This window comes from Carcharodon carcharias, chromosome 12, assembly GCF_017639515.1.
Source record: "Carcharodon carcharias isolate sCarCar2 chromosome 12, sCarCar2.pri, whole genome shotgun sequence".
NCBI classification, from domain to species: domain Eukaryota; kingdom Metazoa; phylum Chordata; class Chondrichthyes; order Lamniformes; family Lamnidae; genus Carcharodon; species Carcharodon carcharias.
In genome coordinates, this window is record NC_054478.1 from 30,057,964 (window position 1) to 30,082,238 (window position 24,275).

A 24,275-nucleotide genomic window follows, 5' to 3' on the forward strand; every position below is an offset into this window, starting at 1 on the left:
AATGGCTCAAGTCCTCTCCCTTCTAAGTCTGACCTGATTAAACAAATACTTTGAACTGTAATTATGCCAGGTCTGTTTGAATTACACTTCAGGGTTGTTTCGGTTTCTTGGAGATTTCCATTTCAGGTATATTTAATATTTTAATCACAAACTAAAAGTTATTTTTCAAACATACGTTTTGAATTAAATTTTCATAAGTATAATTATGCGGAAGCAAAAGAATACAAGTATTTTGTGATACAAATTGATTGCTGTGATTAGTTGCAACTGATTTGTACCATGTGAATATAAGGATGGTTGAAGGCAAACTAGGTAAACTTCAGAATTTTATCATCTAACAATTGCTGTGTGCAAATATTTATAAAACTACATAGAACTAATCAATCAAAGAGTTTAAATATTTTGAGATTAAATCTCTCCCACAATTCAACAAGCTGCAAGGCTGTTGTAGGCATCCAGATATGTTTATATGTGGATGCAGTGACATTTCCATTCTGACAGAGTTTTGCTGCCAATTTACACAACTCTTTAAAATCTAAAGCTCATGTTAATCTTGAGACCATCTTCATTTCAAGATAACTCCAAATTGGCCAGATTAGAAATGACAAATCAATCTATAACCCCATTTTTTTTAATATTGTTTGCATTTGGAACCACTTTCTGTTTGGAAATTACAAATAAAGACTCTCTTAGTTAAGCTCCAAGAACAGTCTTAAAGAATTCTGACAGCGATATGTGAATTTTGCATGAATTTAGCTTCTTAAAAATCTGAGGTACTAACTCAACCTCACTTGATTAAATTTTGATTATACAGTTGTGTTAACAAAGGTGCTTTTCCTTTAATATTTAACACATATTCTGAATATATTCTTTTATTGATGTACTTCTTCCCACCCTTAAAAGTAAACCTAAATAATCAACAATCTGGCTAAGGCTCTTTAAATTCCAAACATATTGGACTATTGAAAGTTTCATATAAAAATCATGTTTTTATTTTATTGAAGCTAAACCCAAGCTCAGATCTTATAAAGAAGTCCAGATTAGGTATAGATGCTCTGTTTGCACCTTGTTTGTTATTTGAGCTCCTTATTTACAGTTCCCTCAGCAGAAGAACTACTGGTGAAACAGCCCTGTTTCTAAACTTTAACTTTCATTGTTTTTTTTTCTGTTCTTGTTGCTACTTACATCTTCAATGCTAAGACTGTGCCTGGTAAAGGAAATGACATGTTTCAACAAGCTCTTTATAGACTGTAGTGGTTATGTACATGGTGTTTGAGTAATAAACAGATGAAGCATTCTTTCACCTAGTTTCTGCTCTGAATCAAAGTCCAATGAATTGCTGCATAGAATATTTTTTTTAAAAAGCTGGTAGTGTTTTAAAATTGGTAGTAATGTAGGTACTGACCTAAAAGCAGCAGTTCAATCATGTGCTACAATATGTGATTTAAAAAAAAATCATGAGCACGTGGAGGCAGTTTCATAATTGTGGTTGAAAGAAGGAGCTTGTGTGTAATCTTGCAATAAGGAAGTACTTAATTTCAATACAGATAACCATTTCCTTAATGGTTCAGAGAACGCAAGTGAGCAAAGGTGGAAATGATTTATATTTGAGCTCTGTTATTGTTCAAAAATGTGTTGAACAAATCAGTTCAAACAGCGCGCTGCTGCCGGTCCAAAAAGACATTCTGCCTACCACACAATTTAGTGACATCATGTATGAATTTCAATCCCGGTGTGATGCCAGGTATGTTGGCCGTACGTCCCAGTGATTGGCAGATCAAATCAATTGGTTTTTTGTGATAGGCAGTGTACAGACCTTACTCAACCAGGCCATGTTTGCAAAACCTAGGACAAAACATTTACTGTCCGATGTGATTCTGCAATTGGGCTGCACTTGCTGAACAATCCAGAGTGTGCTTAATAGCTACACTAACAGTTTAATTAGTTGAGCTTGTAACATGGCTCATTTACGCTTGCTAGAAGTGACATACATTCATATGCAGGGATCGATTCTCTGCAAACAAAAGGAATATTTTCAGGCCTTGCACCTTTTTTTGAATAACCCAGGAGTTAGGGGAGCCTATAGTACCCTTTGCTTCTCCATAGCAACGCCTCAGCCAGAGTTGACTCGCACCCTTTTTTTCCTGTACAGAAATTGTTGTGATCATATGAAATTTGGCATTCTTGTTTGTCTTGTTGAGTGCAAGATGAAGCTTCGGCAACATGATTCTCTTTCTAGCAATATTCAAGTCTGTACTACTAAGTGACTGTTTAACAACTTAGCTGTAAATTTTGCAAGCCCACATCTTCTGCAAAAATTTTAACTGTTCAGTGCCACCTATTGTAGCATTATTCTTTATATAAACAAGGATTAACTAAAAAGTTTTGCGTGGTGATGTGACCATTGCTCAAGGATTTACATGGCCAGTTGGAAATCCATGGAGCTACTTTTTGTTGTTGTATGAACCAAATAACTCATCTGTTCGATGAGTTAAAATACATTAATGCTTAAAGTTTATTTTTTAATAATGGTTGGAAAAAATTAATTTAAATTGTGATTGTGTAACTGCCCAAATTCAATTATTTGTTTTGAAAGCATGCATCCTTTCCCACCTAAAATTAAAGAACAGATGCCTGAGTGTATTCAAGGTTAGTTCATGCAATAGTATGTGAAATAACATTTGTCATAAACTTGACTGTACTTCAGTGCAACCAGTATGGAATTTCTTTTTGTTTACTGTTTTAGGTACCTGTAGGAAAGACTCGCATGTCTTGAGATTGCTGCAGATCTTGGCTGCAAAACTTGCACGTTTCATCCAGCTTGTTTTAGTGGGGAATTTGACACAAAAGGGGCAAGCTTTTTTCAGATCACTGGCTGCAGTTGGAATTTACTTCTTAAGCAAGTTGGCATCTAGCATCTTTTAAATCTCATTTTTGTTGCTGGGTGTTATCCAAGTGAATTGGGTATGAATTGGATTTCAAATTGATGTGTAACAAATCCAAGTGCAACTGCATGAATGCTACTTTTTCTCCTGAACTTTAATGTAAACATTGACACTAAAGTTTCACTCATGCATGCAGTGCAGTTATCATTTGGTGAGCTAAGGTTTGAATCCTATCTATATTATACATTAAAAAGACAATCTACTTGCAAAATTGAGGATTCTGACTGTTAATCGGCTTTTTAGCAATGCAAAAAAGCATTTTAAAATTTGTGCCTATGTTTTTGAGTTTTAATTTTTTTTTAAAAAAAGTGTTCAGTCATTAGCAATTCCATAAAACCCTCCTATGGGTAGGCCTGTACTCTGGAGTCAAGAAGAATGAGAACTAAATTCTTGCACATTTCACTGAGGTCAAAGGGGCTTGACAGAGTAGACACTTGGACACTGTTTTCACAGGATAATGGGTTGGCTGTTTAGGATGCAAATGAGAAATTTCTTAAATCAGAAAGTTGTTAATATTTGTACTTCTCTGGCCCAGAGGGATGCTCTATTGTTGAGTGTATTCAAGGCTGAGATTGATATTTGGTGTCTCGGGGAATTGAGGATTATGGGGAGGTGGGAAAGTGGAGTGGAGTTGAATGGTGAAGCAGGCTCTGGTATATGGTCTGCTGCTCCTATTCCTCATGCAACACCAACTTTAGAACAAGGTGTGACATGGATTTGTGATATCAAAATGAGAAGTTATTGAGGAAAATAACCTAGAACCTAAAACCTAGATCAGGAACCTAGAAGAGAGAATTTGTTTCCACAATGGATGCATCTTTTGCATCAGGACCATGTTAGATGTTGTTGCTGTTGAGCTGGAATAAGTTGTTGATTAAACTTGCAATACAGTACTGGAGTTGGATCATTAAACATCAACGTGATTGACTCATTGCCTTCCATCCTGCATAGGTCTTTCCACCATATTTGAGGCAGGTATCTATCATGTAACAAAAAAAAGAAAATCTGAGGCTTGGGTCACCAGTTGCTTCAAGATATTGCCTGGATGGTGACAATGCACTATGTCACTTGGAAAGAGTTCCTCTTGCCTACTGAATGAGGGCTCAAAATGTTTCTACTTTATATTGAGCAAATGATAGCTGTCTTCATTGGGGTGGTGTTGAGGGGAAGCAGTCTCTTTAGGGTCAAGTTGAGTGCCCATTACCTATACACAATCTTATACAATTAAGATTCACTTTTTAAAAAATAAATTAAGACTTAAATAATCTTCACATAAAATATTTCAGAACAAACCTATGAAAAAAGATTTTCCATATGCTCTATAAAGCAATACATTACAAGATGCCCCTCTTCTAGGGCCCCCAATAATTTATTGCTGCAAGCACTCCTTTCCATGAAGCAATCAGATAATTGAATCAACCCATTTGATCTTAGAGATTTCCTTTTTTCCTAATATTTGTTTCATGTTAGCAAGGTCCATCCTTAATCTTTAGTTTCACTCTTGTAGAGTGTACATTATTCCACAATGAATATAATGTGTGTAATGTTGGATGACAAATTGTTTTAAGTACACCCCTTGTATCCCAAAAATATTTGGCAAATAAAATCCCACATCCACTGCTCCCACAAAAGCCAGTGTTTTTTGCAGCTGAAGTATTTTTAACAACCCTTTTTATTTCTTAGCTTCCCAAGCTAGAGGGCAACATTTCCCATCTCACCCACCAAAAATATTATGAAACCAGCTGCGCTTGAATACCTATAAGAAAGATTGCCATGAGAAACATCACTAAAAAAATAACTAATTTCATGTTCTTTGGGTCACCCAAGGACAGAAACTTAACTACACATTTCTCCATTTTAAAAACAATGTTTTATTTGCCCTTCAAACATCCTTGACTTTAGCTTGCTTCATCGTTGTACTTGATTCCAATACATTAAAACTAGCATTCAGACTTATGAGTGGATAACCAATTCAGTTCACCAGTCAAGCTTCACAATTGCCCCGTTTCTCCTTTAGATGTGATGACCTGGCTCGATTACTCCAAATCTGTAAGATCACTCTCATCAGGAAAGAAAAACATGAAAACATTATACCCTGCAAGCTGAAATAAAATTCCTATATTGCTAAATGAAGTATATTTTTAATTTATTTTAACTTCTAAAAGACATGCAGACTCTTTCCACATACCTCCTGCTTGCTGCTGATCTGCTTGCCGATCCTCTGGCTTGTTGCCTCCCTCCCCCCGTTGTCATCAATCCTCCGGCTCTCCACACATCTTGCTCCTGACCCTCCTGCTTGCCGACCTTCAGGCCACTCATCCTGTTGCCTGACCCTCCATCTCAGCACCTGTCCTTTCCGATCCCGCTCACTGAACCTCCTGCCCGCTACACATCCTGACACCCACTCCCCCCTTGCCGACCTTCCTTGCTGAACCTCCCACTTCCGCTTCCCCCTCCCAAAGCGTTGCTCTGAGCTACCAGGAGGATTGGTGGCGACCTAACACCCGTGACTAATACACGTCACTGGATTAAAACTAAAGCTTCTTGTGACTAGTACAATTCCTTCAGACTGATCATCATTAACTTCTGCCTCAGTTTTCTCTGTCATGTGTCACTTTGAGAACACTGCCCTTCTGCTTTGGGCAGTTCATCGCAAAAGGATATTTTAATTGCACCTGAAACACCTGTTAACTGTTCTCTGGGCATTCCTGGGATTTATTTGCCTACTATTGCTTCTCCAGTCCTGTTGTCTGCTAAAAGTACTTTCATCCTCAATCCTTCTGTTTGTAACTTTTTCTTGCTACTGGTCACAGGCGCCAGTACATAGATGATCTTGAAATGCTGCAATCATTGAGTCCCTCATCCTTTGTGATACAACAGAATGCCCCATTTGTGCCCTCAAGAATGTGGGAAATGACTGCTTCCCCAGGAATTTTTTCAAGTCAGCAAACATCTAAAACCAAGTTGCTTTGCAAAAGCAGGATCCCAGTTAAGACCAGGAGCCTGCCCATATGTGACACCTTGGCTTAATCCATTAATTCAAATGCAGGCACTGAACAAAAAATCTCCAAATTAAATTTCTGCACTCGTTTATACATTCTGCTAAAGTCCATGATATATTCTTCCATGAAATTTACTATTCTTCTTTCAAAATCTATGAAAGTCTGACCATTCCTTCTAAGCATCCAATAGATTATCTTTCTGGTAAATTTAACCCATGAAACCCAGCGCAAGAGTCAAATCTTCCTCTGTATCCAGCTAATGGATTTCCAGCTCTCAAATACTTTTGTTTCTGATTTTACTTTTTTTTTTAAGGGAGCAACAATGCCAAGGCCATACCTTATTTCCTATTTGGTAGAGATGAAATCCTTGTCTAGATAGCCACTTCATTCTTCCACTGGACATAATGTTCAGACTCAGAACATCAGCGTGTAATCATACCCCAACAATTTACACTTGCTTTCAGCCATTCTTCGCAAAAGCTACTCTGATTGTAATCTTCTGTCTTAAAAAAAATTCTTAGTTTCCTACCTTCACCATTAGACAACCATTCTCTCCTACCATGTGAAACTTTTTGCAGCAGTTGGTGAAGGAGACCACCAGAAGTCGATCTTCACTCAGTTTTAGATTTATTCACAAAGTGAGACATTATAAATTCATAACTCCTAACTCTACAACCCACCACTGGTGTCCGTAAATATCTCTTCATGCCTCTCTTGTGCAAATTTCTCTTTATACTCTTTTTAGAGTAATCAATTAAACAAACAGATCAATCGCTGAAAGTGGCACTCAGGTTATTGTAATGAGAAACAAAAACACCAAAAGAAACTTATCAAATTAAAATGAAATTCCTGGGCTGATGGTCCACACCAGCCCCTGCAGTACTCACTGATTGCAGAAGAATATCTTTTGTACTCTTTTTGAGTACAACAGTTAAACAAGTGAACTAATAAATTAATTAACTAATGATCAGCCCCTTAAAGGGGCAGAATATCTCTTTGAATAATTACTTGTGCACATATACAATGAGTGCCCCCCACCTGTATATACTTTTTAACCTCAATTTTATACAAGTAACAATGAGTTCTTTCAGCATGCATAACTATTTAAAGAAAATCCTTGTACTGATGCAGGATGGTCAGTGCAATTGGCCTATCAACTTCTCCTTCAACATTGCAGTGTAACTCTTTATATTATTGGATGGCTTGACAGTCCCACTACATCCTGTTTAATAGACTTATTTTAAATGGGGCAGTAAGAATTGTTCTAATTCTAAAACTAATACCTCAAAACATGACTAGTTCAGACTTACAATATTATGAACTAATAAGTAGGATTTAATTAAATATTCTAGGTCTTTAAATCTTTGTGGAATTTTTGTTTCCTCTCTGGTGCCCTCTCCAATTCCCTATCTTTACTGTATGCACCCATTTTGGATGTGGGTGGACTGATCCATCCAGTGACTGAAGTGTCTCAATTGTGCTGCTAGGCTAAAGAAATCAAAGCTGATGTGGCATTTAAATTTGATCGAGAAATTGACAAAAGGCCAGCCTGATGAAAGGGCTCCTTGGTGTCGCTAGCTGCTAGCAGGATTGTGGTAGCCTCCTGTCAGTCCCTCATTATAGCACCATGATTGTGATTGGACACAAATCCAAACGCTTCTACTGTGGAAATCTAGTTTGTTCCACTCCCTTTAATCAAGATCTGGAACCAAGAACTTTTTAATTGATTTCCATATTGCTTGTTCAATGGTGTGGTGTTGCATTAAATTAACGACTAATTGTTTGAATGTTTATGCAGTATTTCTTGCTCATTTGCAAGCCTTTCCCTGCTCTCAGGATTAACATTTGTTGTGGGCGCCTCCTCTGACTCTCATTGAGCCTTGATGAGTACAAAGAAACTTGATGACAATTTGCCTTCCTGTATATTAAAAAGTGGCAGGCCTCCATTCTATACTTCCTTACAGCTCAAAGAAGACTCTCAGCAAGCAGGGGGGTGGGGTAGTGGGGAGGAATAGGGTGGTTGCAAACTGACCACTCTAATGCTGTGGATTGACGTTCCATTGTTATGACTTATGGATGCTCCATTTCACTTTTTGTGACATTGATACTTTTTCTTTTTTACATTCTTCAGCTAGAAAGGCTGTTTACATATTTCCAACTCTGTCTCACTTTTGAATCTTGAACCAACTGGGAATGTAAGTTGTTTTTAAATGCCATATTGCTCTTCGAAGGAGAGGTAGTGTGTGTAGAGCTGATTTCAAGTTGGCTTTCTTGTTTGTTTGATAACATAGTTAGATGATGTAGTTGTGGTTGGGTACCTTCTCTGTGTCCCATTATATGGTTTTGCAGCTGCTTCATGATGTCTGGCTTACAAAATAATTGTTTAGCCAACAAAAAAAAGAGATATGCTGACATAACCTGTTCACTTTTTTGAAGTTGCTGCTTGGTTTGCAAAATACCTTTTATTCACTTAGGATGAGTGCATAATGTGTGATCAGTGACTATAGTTTGTCTCTGAGACAGCTGCTGATTTGTGATGGAAATGAGGGGAAGTTGTGCAGCTGTACATAAAAATTACAAGGCTCTTGGTGGGGTGGGGGAGGGGAAGGGTTAGCTAATCAAACTTCATTGCCAAGGCTCTCTGTGGCTGCAGAGAGGGTGCAATGTCCCATTATATCCTTGATCAAGTCTTGGGAACATGACTATACATAATACAAATGCTGCATTCATTTTTGGGTCTGTTAACGTGCTTTAATGCTTCTGATGCTTAAGTTCTCCTCCCACACTTGTTGACTTTCCTTTGGTACTTGTGTGTCAGGTTTAAGGCCTACTTACTGGCCTTGACCCTGCTTCCTTCACTGAATTGTCAAGCAATGTAGTTCCTATCTTAAAATATATGTTGCTTCAAAGGTTCAGTGACTCTTTTGCTTCAAAGGTTCCATGTGTGGTATGTCCAAAGCCTTTGAACCTTATTATACTTTTCTGCTAATTTAAATTTTGTTCTGTTCTCACAACATTGAGATGAGATTGTTGATTTAATTTAGGCTGTGGATCCCAGAACGATTTCCAGGTTAATAATATCTAGTGCAGCAGCAGGTACAACGCACTTGCTCAGTTCAAAATTAAACCATTCCTTTTTACTCGGATAATGTTGTGTAAGATCCCCTTTTCCTTTTTTAAAATCTAGCATTTCTGTGGTTGATCTTTTAGTTTCAAATTTGTAAGACAAAAGGGCAGTTTGAAAGGTTAAAAGGAGCATTCAGACTCTTTATATTTTAAAAGTTGAGTTTAATGAAATTTGTTAACTTTTTTTTTGCTCCTGATGCAGTTGCTTGTTACAATTTGCTGCTATTTGATCAGCGTCTATTGATATGGTAAGAATGTTTTATAGTATTTCTTGATTAGATACATGGCAAACTCACACAGTAACATTCCAGAGAGCCCTTCTGAAGTTGTTTCATATTTTAAATCTTGCAAACATTTTAAACTGCTTAGCTTTTGCCTTGTTTCCACTCTGCTGCACTGACTTATTTAGTTGCAGTTGTGCACTTTCTATATGAGCACCTAGAAATTTACTTGAAAAAATGCAATGTTCAGTTGTTACAGGGTATGAGCAAGTAGTTAGCCATTAGTTGTTTTTATTCATACCTCTGTGGTTTTAATAACTGCCTTATGCTTCCCAAAGGCTGTATGATTGATAGTGTTATCCATCAGGAACTGAGCATTAGTGGGCACATTATTTCATTGGTCAGTTTTTGTAAAGTAAAACCAGAATTTGCAGAGGAATGGCATGATGGATTTAAGAAAAAAATAAGTTGTTTACAGGATTGAAAAAGGGAAAGAGCAAGGTGTATGCAAGTGAAGGTGAAGTTAATAAGTAGCCAGTTGAATGGGGTGGGTTATATCCAAGAGAGCCGCAGCACTTGAAACCTATAGCCCACTGCCTTAGCTAGTGCCCTTGTTAATAAGGTGCATTATGCCCATGGTTAACAAAGCGTAAAACAAAAGTCCTTTTACTTTTCTAATCAGAGGACTTCAATGATTTTGGATGGAGGAATAAGCAGATTTTCAGAAAAGATTCTTAATATGGTAATGATAGCTATCATTGTGTTCATTCAGAAATTTTAAGTAGCTTGGAATTGCATTCTCTTGTTGAGAAAAACACTTCCATGTGTGTTCTGTAACAACAACCAGTATGGTCTACAGTGAAAGAGAAAGTCTTGCATTTTTATAGCGCTTTCACAACCACCATACATCTCAGCGATTTAAAGCCAATGAAGTGCTTTTTGAAATGTGATCACTGTTATAATGTAAGAATCGTGGTAGCTAATTTGTGCTCAGCAAACTCCCACAAACAGCAATATGATAATTACCAGATAATGTCACTTTTTATGTTGATTGATAAATATTGGCCAGGACACTGTGGATAGCTCCCTTGCTCTTCTTTGAAATAGTGCGATCGAATCATTTACATCCCCCGAGCAGAAAAATTGGGCCTCGGTTTAACGTCTCCTCCGAAAGACATGCGTACATGTTTGTCTGAACAAAGGCTGTATAATGAGTGAAGTCATTATTACGTCATTGTCATATATAGTACCTAGTATGAAAATGACCAGAACTTGGCTTCAGTACATGTGCATGTTCTCTCTCTACAAAAGTATTTGTATCCTGCATAAGTGCTGATCAGTTAAATTGAGATTTAAAAAACTGTGAATGAAGTGTGGAGCTGTAGCCCAAATAAGACGCTTGGCTGAGACCGTTTCTGCTTTAAGCAGAAGCTGTTTATAAAAGCAATAAAGGAAGTGACCGTGAAGTACAAGATTAAACTCTTCTGAGAAAGGCACTGGGAACATGTGCATCTGCTTCCTTGAATCAGATGATGGGAAATGGATTTTTTTGTCTGCAAGAAGAGTCATGGGGATTCACTCCTTCAGTAGTTACTGTAATACTTTCTGCTTGTGTTCATCTATTTAGGATCTTCGGTTTTATTCAGGACTTGGAGTTTACATTTAAGACTTGCTGCTGATATCCATTCTTTCTATTTTGAAGGTGTATGAGGTGATATTCAGAGGTTTCTTTTAGTTTAATACTGATGAGTGCTTGAACTTGATTTCAAATCTCTATATATACATGTTCCTGTTTCAGAATTGATGGACTGATGTGCACGGAATATGTAGCAGGCAGCATTACAATCAAATTGAACATAATGAGGATTGGACTGTGCGTATGTCACTTTTGTAGAAGCAGTTACTGTTTGCATCTGAACAGACAGCAATGTGTGACTTACTCCATTTAACGAATCAAGCTTATGCTGATATTAATTAAGACTTGTGTTAAATGCCGATTCAATTTCAGACAGAACATAAATTTCCTTTTGCCACAAGAAGCATGATATTGAATATTTACTGTAAGGGGACGTATTCGTAAAAGTAGCACCTTCATTGTGGAGTGATACAGAGCTAGCTTTTGTCTTCTGTTTGCATGATTGATCTACTTCTATTCACGGATGTCTCTGGCACCCTCTTTCCCCACCCCTTTTCCAGTGAAATTAAGTCTCTGCCATTCTCATGCCTTTTAGTGGTTAGAGCATTCATAGACATTTGTGTGCAGGTTGTCTGCCTGCCTCTTGCTTCGGAAATGGTAAGTGGAGTTATTTGTAGATAATCTAACATCTCTGTGAAATATTTGCCATTGCACGATACCTATAAAATTTTGTTTGCTAAAAATAACAGTTAAATTATTAGCCTTGTGGATTAGCATTACATTGTGAAGTCTTCAATTAAAGCTGTGAGTTGCTACAGCTGCTACTTGATGTTAGCTCTACCTTTTGTGCAGTTAGTATTGATGCTTTGAAAATCGTTTTGCACAACAATTAAATAACAAGAGCTAAGTTAATAATAATTCTCTTCTATTGAATGTACTACAACCTATTAAAGGCTCTGTAGAAACAGCCTGCCTTTACTTTGATGTACTGCTGATCAGCAAAATCAGTATATTTTAGCTTTGCGAAAGGTGAATTGATTAAGACCACTATTGTTACAATTTGTATGTGTTGTATTTTTAAATAGTAGGATCTTCATTGTGTTTTTTTTTACTGATAATTTCTGGGTATTGAAGAGGCATTATCTTTGTCTTCAGTTTGAATCTGTTGTTGACATCTATGTTACAATGAAACTTGCTGTTACAGTATTGCAAGCAGAAAGGCCTTTGGTAGAACAGAATAGAATATTTGTTTCATTTGTAAGATGCAAGATGAAGCTCCTGTGGGAGAATGTCTGAGGATACAACAAGTAGTCTTAAACCACCTCTTCAAAATGAGATGTATTTCCAAAGATCTCTTATATCCTCTTTTCTGTATTCAACATTTATTTAATAAAGCAAAAGAGAGACAACAAAATGAGCTCTACAGTGTTTATTTTCATGGTAAGATGGGATTTATGAGTCTACCTAATGATCATCAATGTGGGATCTAGTTTGTCAGTTTTGGGGAGAAGAATGTAATGGTAGAAGAATGCAACCCAGAATGCTCTTGTGAAGTAAAGTTGTTTTGTGTAATATAAAAACAAAGGAACCCAGTTCTGAGAGATTTGGTTGAACAGTAAATATTTTAATTACATAAGTTGTGATTCTGTTTGCTAATGCAGTTTTGTTTTTATATTGCTGATCTCTTGGCAAGCTTTATGGTAGATCAGTCCAGACTTCACCTTTTGTTTTGGCCATCTGGGAAAATAGTTGACGTAAGTGCTGTTGAATGAGTCAGATTTAATAGAGACCAGCCAGAGGCCACTGTGACTTGAACATAACATTGGAAAATACTTCAGAGGAAGATTATGAGGTCACTTCATTAAAACATTACATTTTTAAAACAAAATGGAAGTTTTGTTTGGCAGTCATTAATTTTGATGAAATAAGAGGCATAACTTTGTCCAGAATGTTCCATATGTTTGCAATAATAAAATGCATTAAAGGCAAGTACTAGATTAAATGGTCAAATGCCTCATGACCATCTCGTTTACATTAATTTGTTGATGATTGCAATTAGTTATTGTTACCAAATCTCCACATCAAGAGTTTGACATTAGTTTTTGTTGAATTTTGCTGTGTAACTGTGTCAACACAATTCATTCAAGTATTCCTGGGGTATTGTCAAAGGCCTCTGACAGGGTGCCTTTACAATGATGAATGGCATAGGGAGAGGAGATGTAAGGAGGTGGGCATGAGATGAACCATAGTTTTTGCACTTGTTTGAAAATGCAATTTTTGAGCACTTGTACAATTTTTTTACAAGAAATATGGCGTATAAATATTCAGAGGCTGGTTCTTAATGTTGTTCAGTCAAGCATGCTTGACCTTTTGTTACAAGTCTGAGATGAATTTGTTCTACCAGTATGACTAATATGTTGAAATTGCCACAAACATTAATGTAATCCTGTTTTAGAATCCGTTTATACAATGAGGAGCAATGCTAGTATCATTACAGTTTTGAAAAAAGAACATTTATCAAAAATACATGTACAGGAGTGCAGTTGATTTATATATTAAAGAATGAATTTTTTTGTGCTTTTGATTTGTGACTACTCTTCCAAATCTGCGGTCACAGCCAAAAGCAGGAGGTGGTTTAGGGTAATGGTGCACTTGGCTGCTAGGTTTCCTTTTCACGCACTAATGAGCAGGCATCTGGCTGCTGGTTTGTTTCAGCACATTGACCCATCCTGTAGGAAGCTAACATACAGTTACTGAGTGTGACTGGGAACTCCTGCCAATTGATTTTTTTTCTCTCTCAAGCATGAGGCTTTGTAGATTTGGTGCTGCTGTAGAGCTTCTGCAGGATACTAATTAAATAGCTCATTGAAACACACTTCTTTTGAGGCACACAACAGGACATTGTACTTTGGACACTGAAGCTATACAATAGACTCAGTTCAGCAGTGTGTCAGAAGTCAGGGCTGAAACTTTGAAAGACATTTTGAAGTCTGGGTCCATTTTTTTTTGGAGACATTTCATGACTTTGGCAGCATTTCTATGTTTCCACATAGTTTTCTTTTAAGGAAGCCAGCAATTCCTTTGTTTCATAATACTGCAAAATTTCCCACAACAATCCAGCTTAGGAATTTATATTCAAGATAATATCAAAACTCTGGCCACATAGCAACTGTAAAGCAGGCATGTTGCATCATGCTTATTCACCTTTGAGAAATGTGGCCTTGAGCACAAATGTTTTTGTCTTCTCTAGAAGTGATCAATGCTGAAATTTGGTGAAATTGGTGCCAAGTGAACTGAAGAGATCTTAGTATACTTAAGGTCTTGTGGTTGCCTCAAGCAAAGCAAAATGAAGTTCAAAAGAGATAATGTACTACCTTTTCAGGGATTTGCTGTGTATAGTTCTGTGGCTTTCAGTATGTAAAACCAAAGGCATCCAGCTATTTTTTCTATACTATATGGAATTGTTCGGGAAGAAGAGGGTTTTTTGTTTAACGCTTCGCAAATATGCGTGTCATCCTTATGCGGCACAAATTATCTTTGGTTCAATTTACAGATTGAAACAGTGCAGAAAGGTGAATTTAGCTTAGATAATAATGTAGTATATTGTGGAGGAACATTTGTATGTTCAAATCAACTTCATCCAGAAACTAAAGATACTTAGTAAACAGCCATTTGTATAGCTACTGATTCCTGCCTGGATTGTTGATAGATGGATATTTCAGTCAACTTTTCTGCATTTAATCTTTCACCCTGACTCATTTTAACTGCATCACACTAGGTATCATTCCTATTTTTTGGCAGGGAAGGGATTGAGGGTTATGCAGGTTTGGTATATTTTTCAGAGATCCAGTGATTTGTGTTACTATTTGGGAAGGGGAAGAAGAGGATATGTGAAAAGAAACATAAAGGATGGCATGATCATTTCTTGACATCAGAGGATAGCTATTGACTTTGCTCCTAATGCAGAAATCAGGTGTTTTGATATGACACATATACATTAAATCATACCGTTTCTCTGCTTGGTGAGCTACAATGCCACATGTCTGCTGCATCCTGACTTCCTTAGGTTAGGTTAGCTAGACAAGATTTTGCAATTTATAGATCTATGTAGGTTCTTTCTAGTTTGTTCTCACTCTGTCCCAAACAATGGATTCTAGTAATTAGACATTACACTAATAGGCCTATAATTTATTGGTTTATCTTTCCCACCCTCCTTAATGGAGTGATACTTGCAATTTTCCAATCAAAGGGAACAATTTCTGAAACAAGAGACTAAAGTTCATCTAATTTTAACACCTTTTTTAATTTCTTGGTATGAAAATCATCAGGTTTTGTGATTTGTCTACCTTCAGTTTCATTATGTTGCCCATTATCGCTTTATTTGCTTATACTAAAATCTAGAAAGTTCCTCCCTAAGCCTTTAGTTTTTCTCATTACCTGGAGTGGCAGAAATGTAAAGGTTGAGTACCCACTAGTAGGGGTTGTTGAATGGAAAATCAAGCCGCATACTCGAATTGCAGCCTGTTGTTACATGTGAGAAAAATATTGAATTTGTCCATTTGTAATTTGGCCCTGCCTAAAAACTTGCAGGTAGCATGGAACTTTTGTAAAAAGGCCAAGTTATCTGTCGTGAATGTGATCATTTTTGTTGTCTGTACTGATATGTAAAGAATGGCAACTTGAGTAAGGCCCTGGAGGGCAGCTAATGTTGGCAAGTTCTGTCCACTCTCACTCCTTTTCATGTTCTATTTCTCTTGTTCCAAATCTAGAAATTTCCCAGTCCCGGATCTCAACTCTTTATTCATAATTACAATCCTAGAGGTTTTAAAACTTGAACTTGGCATTAACTCACCACCATGACCATTTTGTATCTTTCTACTCGTTTCAGTCTTGGACATTTCACTTTGTCTAATTGTTTAATTTGCTCTGTACAGAAATAAGCATCACTGATTAATGTATATTTAATTTTCAAGAAAATATCCCCTCCTCCAAAAGAGGTTAATGCAGCATTATTTGGCCATCTGAAGTTCACATTTGTGATATCAAGAGCCATTTAAAATAATTATGAACCATATTTGGTATTGGCTCAATGCTCTTTTGACAGGGAGATGGTGGTGTAGTGGGAATGTCACTGGATGAATAATCTAGAAGCCCAGGATTATGCTCTGGGGGCAAGGGTTCAAATCCCCCAGGGCAGCTGGTGAAATTCAAATTCAGTCAATAAATCTGGAATTGAAAGCTAGTTTCAGTAATGGTGACCATGACAACTATCATTGATTTGTTGTAAAAACCCATCTGGTTCACTAATCCCTTTTAGGGAAGGTAATCTGCTATCCTTACCTGGTCTGGCCTACACATGACTCCAGACCTACAGCAATATGGTTGCCTTTAACTGCTCTCTGAAATGGCCTGGCAAGCCACTCAGTTCAAGGGTAATTAGGATCGGGCAACAAATGCTGGATTTGCCAGTGATGTCCACATCCTATGAAAGAATTTTTTAAAAAACTATTATAGTTGGACATTTCTTAATAGGTTGTTCTACTGGATGCCTACCTGAGGCAGGCAACAAATGTGCGTTACAGCTTCTGTTTTTGATTCATTTTGAGGAATGTTAGTAACTTGATAAAGGAGGTAGTAGCAATAAATATTCAGTAACAAAAACAGAAAATGCTGGAAAAACTCAGCAGGTCTGGCAGCATCTTTGGAGAGAGAAACAGAGTTAACGTTGAGTTCGTATGACTCGGAGCAACAACTCTGTTTCCCTCTCCACAGGTGCTGCCAGAGCTGCTGAGCTTTTCCAGCATTTTCTATTTTACTTTAGATTTTAGTATCCACAGTATTTTGCTTTTTATAGGTTTCAGTATTTGGCTTCATTTTAATTGGTTTGAGATAATTGAGTGTGCTCAGTGTTTGGCATTCTTTTATATGAATGCAGTGTGTTTTTGAGGATATCGCTAATTCCCAGATCTACTTGTTCAGAATTCTTTAATTCATTAATTTGTGCAAGAATTCCAACAACAGTCTAGTTAACTGCTACCATAGAAAGCTAGTCTTGTAAAATCCTTCCTTGGATGAATTATTTTGGTTTTGCCTTGAAATCATCTGTGTAATCTCTTTTGTTTGTAAATGTTAAATTAAAACTCAGTTAATTTATTCTGTGTTTATTTAGGTTTATCACCCTCTGAATAACAAAATTCAAATATGAAGGTTCAAATTGGAATCATAATGCAGACATTGGAGTGTGCAGGATTGGAATCCTCTGCAGCCCTTCTGATCAATCTCCAAAACCAGTACTGCGAGTACACCAGTCAAATGTTTATTCTGTTCACACCATCACCCACTCTGGCTGAGGCTAATTTGAAGGGAGAGGTTTATGAGGAAGTTTTTAAAGTTTGAGAGCTACAGAGACAGGGCAATACAAAAACTAAGACCAAAGCAGCACATAGTTTGGAAGTTGAATTTTAATTCATGTCCTCACTGCAGTGCATTTTACTTGAGAACAAGTTCACATTTAATAAGGAAACACTTACAGTTACAGCTATATGATATGGCTTAATGGGCTATCAAGCATATCACTGCTAATTAGTTCAGAGTTCTGTACATCTTTAACATTCTGTTATAGCAAAATAATTTCCCTACACAATTTTAAAATTATTTTATGAAATTTGTTTTTCTTGCATCTACTTTTATTTCCAATTATAGCATTCCCTTTGCTGTTGCTTCAAGGAAAGTGTTTCCTCATCTTCGAAGTTTGGGTTGTTACTTGGATTTCTATTCTTTATGCTGTCTGATGGACATCGTATAATTGAAATGACCATTTGTTAAAATGAAGATTTCTTTCATATGTTTTCTTCGTTTTTAAACCGGAAACTTTTTATAATCCTTTCCCAAATGATTAACTCTTTTTATATATATATATATTATATATATATATATATATATATATATAGTTGCAACTTGAAAATAGCATGCAAAATATGCCAGGTGACATTTTATGTAAAACTTACTGATCTATATCTGTTTCTCCCCCTCCACTGAGCTGGTTCCTTGCTAATTGCCCTTTGTTACTTTTTCATCTCAGTTTGACTGAGATGACTTAACTGAGCTTAGATCAGAAATATATCTGGCTTAATGCCACTGGTTTGTGCATTTACCTGCTGAACTCAGTGTGATCGGAGTATACATTTCTATTGACAAAAGGGCACTGAGGGATAGAAATAGTACTCTGAAATTACCATCTTGTTGGTTTAACTTCAATTACATGAAAAGTACCAGCAACCATTAGAGGAATTGATGCAGGGGGCAATTTGCCTGAATGCAGTGTGATCTTGTTTTCCCATGCGCATCTGTTTGTTGGCATTTAATAGCTCCAATAGCTGATGTGTTATGGTTGACAGTGATATTTGTTCATTTGTACTAAGTTCATACAATTAAATGATTCTGGTGAATTAATTTAGAACTATCACTAATCCTAAAATAAAATTTTGAAAGAATTAAGAATTTCCTTGAATTAACTACTATTCTTTTTGTAGACCCCGTGTGGACAGTAATGACATCGCGTTTCCGGTTGCCAACTGGCAGGACTTACAATGTACGAGCATCAGAACTGGCTAGGGACAGACAACACACAGAAGTGGTGTGCAACGTACTTCTCCTGGATAATACTGTTCAAGCTTTCAAGGTTAATGTAAGTAAATCTTTTTTGGATGTGAGGCAAACTTTTATGGTTGACTTCCATCCAATAATTTTGGCACAACTTGAAAGAGTGCAAAACAAATGGCTAATATGGAAGAGAGGTTCTAAAGAAGAAAAAATATTTGCTCCATTGCTTTGTCCATTATTTTTTAGGTAAACTATTTTCGTATAGTGCTTAGGGAATGAAATATACTTTTTGGAAGTATAGAAAAATCACTTGATAGAAAGCAGCATTGTTGGTTTGTGGAGGAAATGCAGTAAATGAAACCAAGCTCTACTACTGGCTAGAGGAGGATAGTGTTGTACTGAGAACGAGCAGAAATGTTTGTTTTTAGTGCTGAAGCCAGTGCGAAATCCTGATTTCTTTTTTAAATAATGGAAAGTGTCCTTTTATATTTAGATATGTGTAAAACTCCTGTAGCTAATAAGTAAATTTACTTGCGCTTCCATTGAGTCTATTTGGAGAATGTAGCAATATGCAAATGAGGTTGACGTGATTGAACAGTGAGCAGTTTTGACTAAAGAAAGAGTGTGCTTTCCTTGGATGTTTTCCCCCCAACATGACATCAGATGCTGGAAATCACAGTCTAGTGTTCTGGAGGGCAGAGGGCGTTCACATTCTATACAGTATACTTCATTATAATTACAGTAGCTCCTGCTTCTCACTGAACACGAGTGGTTTTCGTCTTCATATGTTTTCCAGTTGACCTTGTAAGTCAATAGATTCTGATTGCTTTTCTTCAATGTCATTCAAATTTAATTTTAAGTTAACAGAATAAAATCCTCAGCAGTTTGGTGAAATTTTTAGCAGTTTGACATATTTTTGTTTTAATGTTCCAAAGCGCACAAGTTGTACCACCAAAAACGTGACCAGAGTAGTGTAAGACATAAAAGACAAGTTTGTGGGTATCACTTCTCAAATCATTTGAGCCTGCTGCCCTTTGGTACCTTTCCTTCCATTGCTGCTGCTACTTTACACTGCAAACTTTAGCGGTGATTGGATGCTGGTATAGCTGTACCTTTCACATTGCCTGTAAAGATTGGTTTATCATTTTTACAAAGGTGTGGAAAGTTCCTGCCCCCTGCAGTGTTTATTGTTACTAGGAAAGCAAGACAGAGGATGGTCCAATAATGGAAATGAGGAGTCAGAAGGAAAGCATTTCATTCCTGCTTATCTTATGTTTTACTATTTCACTTGTCTTTGGACACAACATTATAAATCTAAAAATCCAAACTTCATCTGTGCATTTCTTGATGAATTTATATGGGAACAGTATGATGCAACAGAACACAGGAGGCTGGAGCCTTTCAAACTATTTGAATATCTTGTATATATGGGGTTGCTTTCAAGAAAGATTTGAAGTTAGCCTTCAAGGCTAGGGACCAAGTGCTGGTAAATGGGATTAGGTAAGTAGGCCAGGTGTTTCTCACGTGTCGGTGCAGACTCGATGGGCCGAAGGGCCTCTTCAGCACTGTGATTCTGTGATTATTGGATTCCAATTTGATTTAAGTTACTTTTTTAATTGTGGTTTTGTAGGCTTCCTGGGAAATATTAGTTTATAGCAATAATGACGTAGTAATATTTAGGGAAGGAGATTAGTAGTCCATTTAGCTTGGTCTTAAAAAAATTAAAAGTGGTGTCATGGTATATCTGTGACCTGATTGGCTGGTAGGGAATCTACACTGAATTTGAAACTAAAACATTGTTAAACTAATTAAACCAAATAAATTAATCATTTAATTAATAAGTAGAAGGTAAACCTTACCTCGGGGATCCGCGGCCTAGTTCCAGGGAACAGAATCGGAGGGCAGAGTTCCAGAGCGGTAAACCAAATAAATTAATCACTTAATTAATAAGTAGAAGGTTTTAAAAAAAAAAAAAGGCCTTGTCTCCAGGGAGCAGACTCGGAGGGAGGAGCACCGGAGTGGTGAGTGTAAATCTAGCTTACCTCGGAGATTCGTGGCCTTGTCTCCAGGGAGCAGACTCGGAGGGAGGAGCACCGGAGCGGTGACCTTGGGGCACAGAGTAACTGAAGCCAAAACTGAAAAAGTGATGTCACAGGAAAGTTGTGACCTGATTGGTTGGTAGGAAATCTGCACCAAATTTGGAAAAAAAACACTGCAAAGCTAATTAATAAATTAACTAACTAAGTAGAGATGGCTGGGCAGGTGATGTGCTGTAGCTGTATGATGTAGGAGCTGACAGATCCCATTGCGAGGCTCAGTGACCACATCTGCAGCAAGTGTTGGTTGCTGGAGGGATTCCGGCTCAGAATTGATGAGCTGGAGTCCAAGCTCCGGACGCTTCAACACATCCGGGAGGGGGAGAGTTACCTGGGCGCTTTGTTTCAGCAGGCGGTCACACCCGGTAGATTAAATACCTCAAATTCGGTCAGTGGTCAGGGTCAGTAGGGTGTGACTGTAAGTGAGGCAGGTAGAGGGATCCTGTGTTCAGGAATAGAGGAGCCTCAGCTCTTGACCTTGTCCAACAGGTACTTGCTCCCTGTGTGGATGAGGAACAGGGCTGTAGGGAGGATGAGCCAGCTGACCACGGCACCGTGGCACAGGAGGCCATTCAAGAGGGGGGAGCAAAAAAGACAAGAGGTTGTTGTAGGGATTTTATAATTAGGGGAATTGATAGCTTCCTTTGCAAGCAGGATCGAGAGTCCCGCATGGTATGTTGCCTGCCCGGTGCCAGGGCGAGGGACATCTCTGACCGGCTTGAAAGGATATTGGAGAGGGAGGGGAGGATCCACGTCGGGACAAATAACATAGGTAAGCATAAGAAAGAGGACCTGTTTGGGGATTATCAAGAACTAGGAACTAAATTAAAGAACAGGTCCTCGAGGGCTATAATCTCCGGATTACTACCCGAGCCACGTGCAGATTGGCATAGGGACGCGAGAATAAGGGAAGTAAACACGTGGCTAAAGGGAGTGGTGCAGGAAAGAGGAGTTCCATTTTGTAGGGCACTGGCATCAGTATTGGAACAGGAGGGATCTGTACCGTTGGGACAGTCTCCACCTGAGCCGATCTGGGACCAATGTTCTAGCAAAAAGGGTAAATAGGGTGATCAACAGGACTTTAAACTAGAAAGTTGGGGGGAAGGGAAGGGTAAAACTCCAAGAAGTATGACTAATGGGAAACAAAGCAGGTTGGCATGTCGGTGGGGGGGGGGTTGCATTCAACTTCATGGAAAATTATGGAAGAACTGAAAAGAAAGGAGAGCCCAGGAGAGGCTATTAAAGTCTCCAGAACACAAATTAGGAGAGAGTGTTTGGAAAGGGCTAGGAATCTAACTTCAAGCACATCAGATAAAGGGACAACAATGAAAAGGGGGACAGAAATACAGGACTGAAGGTGTTGTATCTGAATGGATGCAGTATACGAAATAAGGTAAATGAGCTTGTGGTACAGATTGAAATTGGCAGGTATGATGTGGGCATCACAGAGGCATGGCTGCAAGGGGATCAGGACTGGGAGCTAAATATCCAAGGATATACATCCTGTCGAAAAGATAGGCAGGTTGGCAGAGGGGGTGGGATTGCTTTGTTAGTAAGAAATTAAATTAAATCAATAACAAGAAATGACATAGGGTCAGATGATGTAGAATCTGTGTGGGTAGAGTTGAGGAATCGCAAAGGTAAAAAAAACCATAATGGGAGTTATGTACAGGCTTCCGAACAGTAGTCAGGATGTGGGGCACAAGATACACCAGGAGATAGAAAAGGCGTGTAAGAAAGGCAAGGTTACAATGATCATAGGGGATTTCAATATGCAGGTAGACTGGGAAAATCAGGTTGGTAGTGGATCCCAAGAAAAGGAATTTGTGGAATGTCTACGATGGCTTTTTGGAGCAGCTTGTGGTGGAGCCCACTAGGGAACAGGCAATTCTAGATTTAGTGATGTGTACTGAGGCAGATTTGATAAGGGGGCTTAAGGTGAAGGAACCCTTAGGAGGAAGTGACCATAATATGATAGAATTTGCCATGCAATTTGAGAGGAAAAAGCTGGAATCAGATGTAATGGTATTACAGTTGAATAAAGGCAACTACAGAGGCATGAGGGGGTTGCTGGCCAGAATTGACTGGGAGATGAGCCTAGCAGGAAAGACAGTGGAACAACAATGTCAGGAATTTCTGGGAGTAATTTGGGAGAGACAGCAAAAATTCACCCCTAGGAAGAAGAAGCATACAAAAGGGAGGACGAGGCAACCATGGCTGACAAGGGAAGTCAGGGACAGCATAAAAGCTAAAGAAAAAGCATACAATGCGGCGAAGAACAGTGGGAAGCCAGGGGATTGGGAAGCCTACAAAGGCCAACAGAGGACAACTGAAAAAGAAATAAGGAGGGAGAAGATTAAATATGAGGGTAAACCAGCCAGTAATATAAAAGAAGATTGCAAGAGTTTTTTTTTAGATATATAAAGGGTAAGAGAGAGGCAAAAGTGGACTTTGGGCCGCTGGAAAATGACGCTGGAGAAGTAGTAGGGAACAAAGAAATGGCGGAGGAACTGAATAGGTACTTTGTGTCAGTCTTCACGGTGGAAGACATGAGTAACATCCCCAAAGTTAAAGAGAGTCGGGGGCAGAGGTGAGTATGGTGGCCATTACCAAGGAGAAGGTGCTAGGAAAACTGAAAGGTCTGAAGGTGGATAAATCACCTGGACCAGATGAATTACACCCCAGAGTTCTGAAGGAGGTAGCTGAAGAGATAGTGGAGGCATTAGTGGTGATCTTTCAGGAATCACTGGAGTCAGGGAGGGTCCCAGAGGACTGGAAAATCGCTAATGTAACCCCCCTGTTTAAGAAAAGAGTGAGGCAAAAGACGGGAAATTACAGGCCGGTTAGCCTGACCTCGGTCGTTGGTAAGATTTTAGAGTCCATTATTAAGAATACTTGGAAGTGCATGGTAGAATAGGGCAAAGTCAGCATGGTTTCATCAAGGGGAGGTCATGCCTGACAAATCTGTTAGAATTCTTCGAGCAGGTTAGACAAAGGAAAGTCAATGGATGTTATCTACTTGGACTTCCAGAAGGCCTTTGACAAGGTGCCACACAGGAGGCTGCTGAGTAAGCTAAGAGCCCATGGTGTTAGAGGCAAGATACTAGCATGGATAGAAGATTGGCCATCTGGCAGGAGGCAGAGAGTGGGGATAAAGGGGTCCTTCTCAGGATGGTGGCCGGTGACTAGTGGAGTTCCGCAGGGGTCAGTGTTGGGACCACAACTTTTCACTTTATACATTAATGATCTAGATGAAGGAACTGAGGGTTTCCTGGCTAAGTTTGCAGATGATACAAAGATAGGTGGAGGGACAGGTAGTATTGAGGAGGCAGGGAGGCTGCAGAAGGATTTGGACAGGTTAGGAGAAAGGGCAAAGAAGTGGCAGATGGAATACAATGTGGGGAAGTGTGAGGTCATGCACTTTGGTAGGAAGAATAGAGGCATAGACTATTTTCTAAATGAGGAGAGAATTCAGAAATTTGGAGTGTAAAGGGACTTGGGCGTCCTAGTCCAGGATTCTTTTAGGGTTAACTTGCAGGTTGAGTCAGTAGTTAGGAAGGCAAATACAATGTTGGCATTTATTTCGAGAGGACTAGAATATAAAAGCAGCGATGTGCTGCTGAGGCTTTATAAAGCTCTGGTCAGAC

At 38.3% G+C, this 24,275-nt stretch overlaps 1 protein-coding gene across 6 annotated transcripts in view; it reads left to right on the forward strand.

The window, feature by feature from the left end:
- Window positions 1-24,275, forward strand: part of ptpn4a (protein tyrosine phosphatase non-receptor type 4a) — a 404,635-nt gene that overhangs the window by 90,046 nt on the left and 290,314 nt on the right. For all 6 annotated transcript variants that reach the window (XR_005944523.1, XM_041200092.1, XM_041200091.1 and 3 more), the window contains one exon: window positions 18,463-18,617. Coding sequence is in view for 5 of the 6 variants with exons in the window: in XM_041200092.1 (XP_041056026.1) it covers window positions 18,463-18,617 (155 nt within the window). In the remaining variant the exon portion in view is untranslated. The remainder of the gene's footprint in view (window positions 1-18,462; window positions 18,618-24,275) is intronic.